Below are 10320 nucleotides of genomic sequence, written 5' to 3' on the forward strand. Positions count from 1 at the left end.
ATCAACCAAACTGCAAAAAGGTCAACTAATTAGCTATATCAAGATTCCAAATCCAGAACAAAAACATTCGAGCACTTTGATAAACTCGAAAAAATCACCATAACTCTTCTGCTTGTAAAATAAAAGATACATGGCAATGAATACACATGATAACAAAAACGTCGAACTCTTCTACAAAATGCTGGCATAAAAGTAATATTTCATCAATGACTACATTGATTTCAGAGTCTCAGACAGTATCTTTATTCTCACAAAAATAACAATATGATCATTTGAAGTTTGAAACAGCTGCCCATTTTGAAATGTGAAAAACGTCTCAAACACAGAAAAAGGCTTCACTGCAATCACTTGACCGCTTGAATTTCAAGAATTAATTGGATCGGGCTGCATAGCTTTGTGGACTAATTCAGTTTGCTCTTTCACGTGAACTTGGTAAAAGCCAGTAGCCGTTGCAGCAGATGGAGCACGGCCAACATACTTAATGTCATCAACAGTACCTCTACTCAGTGCCTTCATTGCAGTGCCTAGACGAGGGGCAACATAGCTGTATGCACCCATGTTCATGGGCTCTTCCTGACACCAAACGATCTCAGCATCTAGAACAATAGTAAAAATGAAACCAGAAGTTAGTAGAATATATCACAAGCCGACACTTTTGATATACCTCAATAGAATTTTTATGTAAATGATATAGTCTACACTTTATCAAGTAAAGACCATCCTAAATGCTCCAGTGTTTGGATAACACACTGATATGCTAGCAAACTTTTTAAAGTCATACTTGGATATCTCTTCAATTCACGTTGGATGAGGTCATAAGGGAATGGACAAAGTTGTTCCACCCTACAAATTGCAATATCCTTCCCACCAACTTTTTTCCTTTCTTCATCGAGCTCATAGTAGACCTGCAAATAAACAACAACAAATTATATTCCATAAAATAATAAATTTACAACAAAAATATAAATTTCCTAGCCATACTGCGGTAACTTCGTACTTCTCTGAGGGGTACCGTATCCTTTCTTCAGAACCATTACCTGGACATCTTAATTAATCGTCTTATGGCAAGATAAATCTATATTATCATAAAACTTGGTGCATGCACACCCTACCATCAACCCACGAAAACTAAAAAAGTCAAAAACAAAAAATGAAATAGTGACAAGACTGTAGGAACTAGCAAGGAAAGTAGGAAAGACAAAAAAATATCTCACCTTTCCTGAGCAGAGAACTAGCCGTCTAATACCCTCTTCAAGATCCGAGTGATCATTCTGGTCTTTTATAAGCCGCTTAAATCTGGTTCCTTGCTTGTCAAAACCAGGGTGACCTTGAACGTCATCAAACTCAGACAAATTGGATTTGCATTCCTTATGACGAAGCAAGTTCTTGGGTGACATAACAATAAGAGGTTTACGGAAATCCCTGTGTAACTGAAACATATATAAGAAAAGGTTAGAACTTAGAACATAATGAATGTACAGACTCGTATGAATAATACAGCTTTATCTATCCAAATTCACTTACTTGGCGCCGCAAAACATGGAAATAATTAGCAGGAGTAGTTACATTCACCACTTGAACATTGCATTCTTGAATCTGTTTTCTAAGGGTTGAATCCATCTCAGGTATTACAAAAGGATTATCATCACTCATCTGCAATACAAAAAAAAAAGTCAATTTATTATTCCTTGATAAAATACAAAAGAAAAGTGAGACTTCTTCGTCAAGGTAGATGGCAAATAAGCGATCACAGAAAATGTAATAAGCCATTATGCAAAGGAAACAACAAATTTGTAGCATTGCACAAAATACCAATTTCCATCATGCACCACAATATTGCTGAATTCGCTTCAATTATGATAAAGATAAGATGCCAGAAGATTAAAAAAAAATTTGAAAAAAAAAAGTGATTTCTACATCGAAACTTACTCAATAATTCAATGTTTAAATTGGAACAGTTTGACAATACCAAAAAAACGCATTAGAAGATAGGAGATATCATAAATTCGACCCCACCATGATACAAAGCCACTTATTTAATTTGACATTAATGATCTCTTTTAGTTTCATAACCCCAAAGCCCTTCAACATAAGATCCAAGTAACATATCATCTAGTCCATACCCTCTCTCCTTCCCTAAATTTTTTTAAAAAATTTAAAAATAAGAAAGGGGTATAACTGGTATAATATTTATTTACATTTCATCAGACAAATCTTCAGGCAATAAGATGTGAGGACCTTCAGAGCCATCATCATAGAGCAGATCACTGAAATTGGACATCAATCGTCCAGAGGGGGACTACCATACAAAGCATAGAAATCTATTTCAGAAACCTCAAACAATCTTTTGAATGGCTAATTTGTCCCATGTGCAAGGGAATATATGAGGAGCTCGACAAAACACCCAACGGGTTTTAATGATCTTCTATTCTATTCTATCTCGAGGTCAATACACAAAGAGAATCCACTCAGTTACCAAATAGGGAAAAATAGAGACACTTGATAATACAAGAAGACAGTCCCAAATGAAGGAAATATGTGTACAATAAAGGCTCCCTACAGGAGACATTTTTTTGGTTACAAGTAGGTTTATAAAATAACAGGGTAAACAAAAAAATTGAACTGGGGATAAGCACAGGATGATGGAGATAATAACAATACCTGAAGGAAACGCTCCAAACGAGCACTTGAATGTTCAGGGCCTTGACCATCATATCCATGGGGTAGCAGCACAACCAATCCAGTTTGACGTAACCACTTGGACTCCCCACTGCTCACAAACTGGTCAAATATCACCTGAGCTCCATTGGCAAAATCACCAAATTGCGCTTCCCACAGCACTAGAGAATTGGGATTTTCCATCGAATAACCTAATTCAAATCCTAAAACTCCAAACTCTGAAAGAGAGCTGGAGAAAGCCCAGTAGTAATTAATAAATAATATTTTTCATGATAGCCACAAAATTATTAAAGTGAATTTTAAAAAGCAATGAAGAATCAAAATATCATGTAAACCATGAGAACTATGATGCGGAATTCTCATCCGCACATAATATGTAACCTTTATTTATTCTAATGAAAATAGTTTCCTATAAGAAAAAAACAATGAAAACAATCTCAAATTAGAAAATGAACCACATGAACAACGCAAAGGTTCAACCACTAGGTCAACACAGCAAAACATTGATAAAGCTCATGCAAATGAGCAGAAGATATCATCATTCAAGTATTTTACATTTCATAGTAGCAGTCCAAAGTGAAGCATAGTGATTTAAATTCAGTGCAGTGATGGAAACTTGTAGTCTGTTGGATATTATATTATTCCAAAATAGTTAGATTTAACTAGAATTCCACTAATTATGATAACATTTTGATATGGTTTGCTTTTTTAGAAAATTAGGTATCTCAGTCTTTGAACTTACTGAGAGAATAAAGGGTAAGGAATTACCCTTTGTAAATTCTTGAAAGACAATCTAGTTTTCTTTCCTTTTTTTTTCCATTTGTTGCATAGATAAGATATGGGAAGCAATGTTACCACATGGGTCCATGACTTTGGCTTTTGTCGAAATCAAAGTTCTCAAAGAGTCAAAAAGAATATGCTTGAGCACAGGGCCTCACAATGAACCATTTCATTTTTTCAAGCATTACTGTGCAGTAAAGCACATGCTTCTTCGGTGATGTAGAACCTCTTGAAATAGTATCGACAAATAAAAACATGTTTTAACGAAGTTCCATTTGATTAAAAAAAATTGCAATAAATTTCATAAAACAAAATTCTTTTCATGTAGCTATTGGAGTAAATACAGCTAACGGCATGCTAAAATTTGCTCCTTTTGTACCAAATTTTTTAGGGCACTAACTCTATCTGTCACTATAGCATGTCAATAAATGGATAAGGAAACAGAAGAGGCCAATGTCAACCTTAGAAGAAGAGGAGGATCATGGGTTTACAGGTTCCATTATAAGCACAATAAAAGTGAGCAGAATTATGCTGATGAGGAAAACTAGTGTATGAGAATGTACTACTTACTGTCACTCATTACTTATTAATTCAGTCACGTCACTTATTATTTCTGCTTTTAATCTGTTCTGCCTCACAAACTAGAGCTATATTTATATTCATTCTTTGATGCTTTAGGTTTGAAATCAATGCTGCAGAAAATGACAGCATGTAAACTAAACCTGATGTTAAAACTAAGTTGTCCATTCAACAATCATCAGTTTTTTTATACTTATACTTAAGACTTGCTGCATGCTAGGGCTTGATAAGATTCAGGACGGATACTTGTTTCATTGGGTAAGGCAGGTATTTCATCTAATCCCAAGAAGGATATTCCCTCCTAGCTATCTTAATACCACGGTAATTAGTCAAACCATTAGCCTGGTATCATAAAATAATCCAACTTGAATCCATGAGACTTCAAAAATTTTATGGAATGTTTGGGTTTGATTAAACTCAAGATTCCAACCATTTCTAGACGTATAAATCAAATCACCACCAATCATTTTCTTTTCCAAAAAATTTACCCCACCATTCATTTTCCATTTCAAATAAAAAACAAAAAGCATAATAGTCGCACAATCATTCTTTTTCCTACAAATCATTACACTCCAATTTTTCCCGAATAAAATTACGATAAATCTCCCTTTGCACATAATATCAAAATCTATTCCCAGATACTATTTCAATATGTTTTTGCAAAACTTTATAATTGAATTGAAAGCTCAACCAAACACTACCTTAATATTTGTTTGAAATCAGGTATATTCAAATATATAAGTTTAACCAGCTGAAAGCATATGAATTCAAATAAATAAATCCAAGAAAAAACCAGAAGTATAAATATAACAGGTTATTTTGTTATGATTTTCTGACAAAAGCAAACCATATGACACACAAAAGGTTCAAAAACAAACAAATTCAATCAGATTTCTCGTCCTTTCAAAAGTATCTCTCCTTGACTCAGTACAATGAATTAGACATGTCTTGAAGTGATGTTCACTGCAATTTATTTATGCATAAACAAGAAGAATTTACAAAGCATTGTTAATGGTTACAAAGGAAAATAAAGTAATATCATTAAGAATGTTGCTCATGCAAGGAAAGTGGGGAAAATCAGGACCACATATTGCTACACTGTTCTTTCACGACTAACATATGGATCAGAGTTATGCAGCATTTGTGCTTCCAATGGACTTTTCCATGCAGATCGAAAGACATGTTGCTCATGGAACCGGGATTCCTAAAGGGGAAGGGTCTCACGGATTTTTGGTACTTAGTGGTTCATTGCATTTTTTGGTCAATATGGATGGAACGCAATAGTAGAATTTTCCGGTACAAAGAAGATTCGTGGGAGGATCTATGGGAGAAGATCAAATTCAGAGTGGCGAGTTGGACGCTCAACATACCGCAGTTTCAAGCATATGCTTATATCAGGCATAGTTAGGGATTGGAGATTTATTTGTTGCTAGCGATATGGCTGTTTTTTATCACGGTTATGTTTTGTGGATCGCTCGTCCACTGATTTTGTAAGATCGATCGCATTCACATAACTTGAAATATAGAGCAGACATAGTACCAGAACATACCTGTTACTTACAGTAAACATCTCTTCATTTTGGTTTATCATGACATGGTCTAAAGGGCAGTATTGTTCCCCAGTTTCCTGATCATGTAGAACAGAGTGTCTATGGCTGAAAGTACCTCGCTCAACATCCTGTCCACTCAATCTAACATGATTTCCTTCTATAAGCAATGTCGCGAAGGCGAGTACTTCTCCCACCGCCCAGTCAATACCCTCCCCTGTCTCAATCATTTTGGCACGGTCTTCAAAAATTCTCTTCACTGCTCTATGAGGTTTAAAATTTTCAGGCAGAGTAGTGACAGCCTTGCCAACATTCTTCAAAATCTCAGGTTTGACTCTGAAAAATAGAATATGTAAACACAATAAGCATTAAGCAATAAAGAACTGCATAATATAAATAACGAATATAGTGTTACCCAGTGTTACGGATACGTGAAAGCTGTTCAGGAGACTTGAAACCAGTCCAGTAAGCTGAAAGCCAGTCCCTTCTCTGAGGGACATAGTCTTTGCTGGCAACAAATTCTTCATTGAGAATTTTTAGGACTTTGCTGCTTATCTTATCAATGTCTTCTTTGTTCACATGACCAGATTCTAGCAGTTTTTTTTGGTAAATCTCAAGTGCGGAAGGATGATTCCGTATAACCTATAAAAGGCATTGAAGTAAGAGATTAAGAAGCTTCAATAATCAACGCACGACTGAATATCGGGCATCAGTAAGAATGGACTTTTAAAAAGAATCTCTGAAATTAAAGGTAAAGATACCAGTAAATCAATAAACGTTTGAACCATAAAAGGTAATATACAGAACTGACCTTGTACATTTTAGGTTGAGTGAAGGATGGCTCATCAATTTCATTGTGCCCAAATCGACGATAGCACACAATGTCAACCACAACATCAGTGTGGAATATCTGCCGCCACTCCGCAGCAAGTTCGCAGGCGTGAACAACTGCCTCTACATCGTCACCATTGACATGGAAAATTGGTGCACTCAAAGCTTTGGCAACATCTGTGCAATACTGTGAAGATCTTCCTGCTTTAGGGTCGGTAGTGAATGCTACTTGATTGTTCACTACAATGTGAATGGTCCCGCCAGTAGTGTAATTTGGAAGAGCACTAAGATGCAAGGTTTCATAGACAACACCTTGTCCAGCAAAACTACCATCACCATGGATCAAGACACCCATGTTTTTTGTTCTGTCAACATCATTAGAGTAATATTGTTTCGCTCTAGTTTTCCCTACCACAACAGGGTCCACTGCCTCTAAGTGACTTGGATTAGCAACCAAAGACAAGTGAATTCTCTTACCGCCCCGAGTTGGCCTATCGTAGGAAGTTCCCAAATGATATTTAACATCCCCTGTTCCAGTGTAAAGACCGACCTCATCCACAGGTTTTGTACCTCCACTAAACTCGCTAAATATTTGTCGCAGTGGTTTCCTGACAACATTTCCCAGAACGTTCAGTCTTCCTCTGTGCGACATTCCAATAACTATGCTCTCTACCCCGAGATCAGCTGACCTATCAAACATCTCCTTCATGCCGGGAATCAATGTCTCACAACCTTCAAGCCCAAACCTCTTGGCTGCAGTCCATTTTGCTGCTAAGAAATTCTCAAATTGAGTACTCCAAATAAGCCGGTCAAGGATCACCTCTCGCCTCTGATGACTATACTCCATCGGTATTGGAGTCTCAATTTTGTCTCTCAACCAGTTGCACTTTTCACGATCTGTAATATGCATGTATTCATAACCAATTTTTCCACAATAAGCCTGTTCTAATCTAGTCAATATAGCCCTTAAAGTTTGCACTGGACGATTTTCAGACAAGAACCCATGCATTCTCCAAACTCCAATGAAGAATTCTCTATCAAGATCAGCTTCTGAGAAACCATAAAGGGCTGGGTCTAGATCATCAGGAATGGGCCTCTGTTCCAAGCCCAGTGGATCCAATGTAGCTTTCATGTGACCAAAAACCTGGTAAGCTCTCACAAGCAACAAAAGCCGCATACTCTCTTGTATCGTTTGGCCAGAAATTCCAGGTGATGTACTCGCCTGACCTACAAAGTTCCTGAAGAAGTTGTCCCATGATTCATCAACGCTATTGGGATCTTCCTCCCATGCCCTCTGGAGCTCTTCAAGATAAACACTGCTGGTCCCATCCAGAAAGCTATCAGTTAACCTGGACAGTGGAACGGGACGAGGGACAGGAGCTGATTGGGCCTTTGACTTAAAAACTGTGGAGTGAAAGTATCGTTTCTGCACAGGAGAGAGCCGAGTTCTTGCTAAGTATGAAGCGCTTTGTGATATAGTTCGCCTCACAGCAAGCTTTGCCACCTGAGACCCAGCTCTAAACCAAGCCATGGCAATTCACCAAATCTTACAAAGAAAGGATATATATCCAACTTTCCACACTTCTCTTGCTAAGGATAAGCACTTTGAATTGTCTTCCTACCCACAAACACCCTACTCAACAAAAGAAGAAGGACGTGAATTATCAATAAAAACGAGTATTTTTAGCACAATTCTACCTGTACAAGTACCACCTAACCAAAAATCAAAATAACAATCAATAAATTCAAATCTATTAGAACACAAATAAACAAAAACGAAAGATGTACAAAACAAATATATCCATCGCAATTGCCACAGCGAGCAAATAACTGAGCTTCTCCAATAACATGATGAAATGAACCAAAATTCGAACACATTAATGAAGCCCAAGCGCAGAAAAACTAAGGGAACATGAAATAAAAACATTGGAACTTGGAAGGAAAATCGATCACACAAAAAATTCCATCGGCAGCTCAATTCTTTTTATCATCGATTTGTGCGATAATATCAACAATAAATTGATCGACCGAAGGCTGGTAAGCAATATGATACCTGAGCAAATGATACAAAAAATTGTCAGATTAAACCCTAAACCTCATCGCAGAAATGAACCTTCAATTCAACGCAACATCCGATTATGAATAATGAGTAATGCACGTACACAAACAAATTTTATAAATAATTTATACAACACAGAAATATTCAATATAAAAATATCATTTATCAACATATAAACTCAATGAATAATCTCACGTTTTTAATAACAAAATCTCACGATTTAATTATTATAAATATTACGATATTTTTGTTGTACTTTTAACATTATTATTCATGAATAATAGATATGGTCATTCTTCCGTTGCTGGCTTTTTTGACTGAGGTTTCCTTTTCCAGAACTTTGTCCAAAATAATAAGTTTAGTCAATGAATCGAGGAGTTATAATTATTTAATTTTTTATGAAATATATTATATTATATAATTATTATTACAGAATTATTTCTAGGGGAAATTGCTCGTAAATCCCTAAACCCAAACTTAACTTGTCCCTAACTCCCTAGCCATCAAAAACTCTCTTTTAACTCCCTAAACCTATAAAATTGACAAAACTACCCTTATTCTCTATTTTCTTTTAATTGATCCTTCGCGCTTCAAAAATGGTATCAGAGCATGGTTAATTTATTTCAAACACGAAAATTTTATTATTACTAGTAACTAAATGTATGAGAAGGAGAATTTCGAAAAAATTATGAATCCGAACTTTAGTTCGAGGAGAATAATTTACAAGAACTATTCCAATATTTTGGAATATACACAAGTTTATCTAACTATCGTTAGATATCAGAAACAGGAGAACAGAGGTATGTCCCAATGGTGACCACCAAGTTATGGTACAGATCTGATGGAAACATCAGACAAATGACGGTATATGTCATGTATCAAGAAATGAAAGGATTTAGGAATCCCCGAAATCATTTCAATCTCTATTCCAGAAACATTAGTTTCCGAATAGAGCTATTCAGATGTTCTATAAAGCATCTGAAACAACTCATTGAATCAGGAAATTTATCTCCTGATGAAAGACAGCAGTGTTTGCAAAACCTTGCATACACAAAAGGTAGACTCTTACAGGCCGAAAAGACCAGATCTTCAATGATCTGTTAAATATGCCAGGGACTACCATCCAGTTCGAAATTGAACTTATTTCCCTGGAAATAAATCAATTAGAACAAGAATTACAGCGAAGTACATGCTTCACTGAACTCAGAACGAAAGGTATGCGTTTACAAGGTTTAAAGAACCGTAAAAACATACTTCAAAATCTACTCAGAAGAAATTCTTCAGAGAACAATGGATCTGTATAGACAGAAGATCTACGAAGGGAAGCAACAGCACCCTCAGGTAAAAATTTATGATTCAGAATAATAAATTTCTGGAGATAGTACCAGACTCCTCTAAGCTCTCTCTGGATCTTAGAGAAATACAGAAAACGGTACAAAATTATGGCAATATGCTATATTATGTACCTCAAAGGATTGAAAAGGTCCTAGAAAAACAAGAAGAAATTCTTGAAATCTTAAAGGATATTCAAACAAGAATACAGAAACTAGAACAACAACCAAGTTCTAGTAGAAGAACTTCAGGAGGCTGGTTACCACCATCCTTTGGTACCGAACCTTTGTTACATCAACAAGGGAAGGCCAGAGTGGTGTCAAAACCTTTAACTGAAGAAGAAAAGATGATCAATCTAATCAAGTCTGTTTCAGAAAAGAAATTGATCTGATGACAACTTTAGAAAGGATTGGTCTGGAGGATCTACAAGAGCTTGCGGAATCTTTCGCAAATCTCAAAGTAGTAGATCTAAAGATGAATACAGCAGTAGGTGAAACACCACCTGCAATAACC

General features: G+C 36.1%; 1 protein-coding gene across 1 annotated transcript; it reads right to left on the reverse strand.

The window, feature by feature from the left end:
• Positions 1-51: 51 nt before the first annotated feature.
• Positions 52-8614, reverse strand: LOC140810571 (uncharacterized). Its single transcript, XM_073168415.1, has 9 exons — positions 8470-8614; positions 6397-8049; positions 6001-6227; positions 5589-5921; positions 2662-2908; positions 1525-1653; positions 1215-1430; positions 782-905; positions 52-596 (listed from the first exon to the last, which is right to left on the reverse strand). The coding sequence occupies exons 2-9, from the start codon at positions 7945-7947 to the stop codon at positions 364-366; spliced, it is 3060 nt and encodes a 1019-aa protein (XP_073024516.1). The 5' UTR covers positions 7948-8049; positions 8470-8614; the 3' UTR covers positions 52-363.
• Positions 8615-10320: the final 1706 nt, after the last annotated feature.

The sequence above is a fragment of the Primulina eburnea genome, chromosome 13, assembly GCF_022965805.1.
Source record: "Primulina eburnea isolate SZY01 chromosome 13, ASM2296580v1, whole genome shotgun sequence".
NCBI lineage: Eukaryota > Viridiplantae > Streptophyta > Magnoliopsida > Lamiales > Gesneriaceae > Primulina > Primulina eburnea.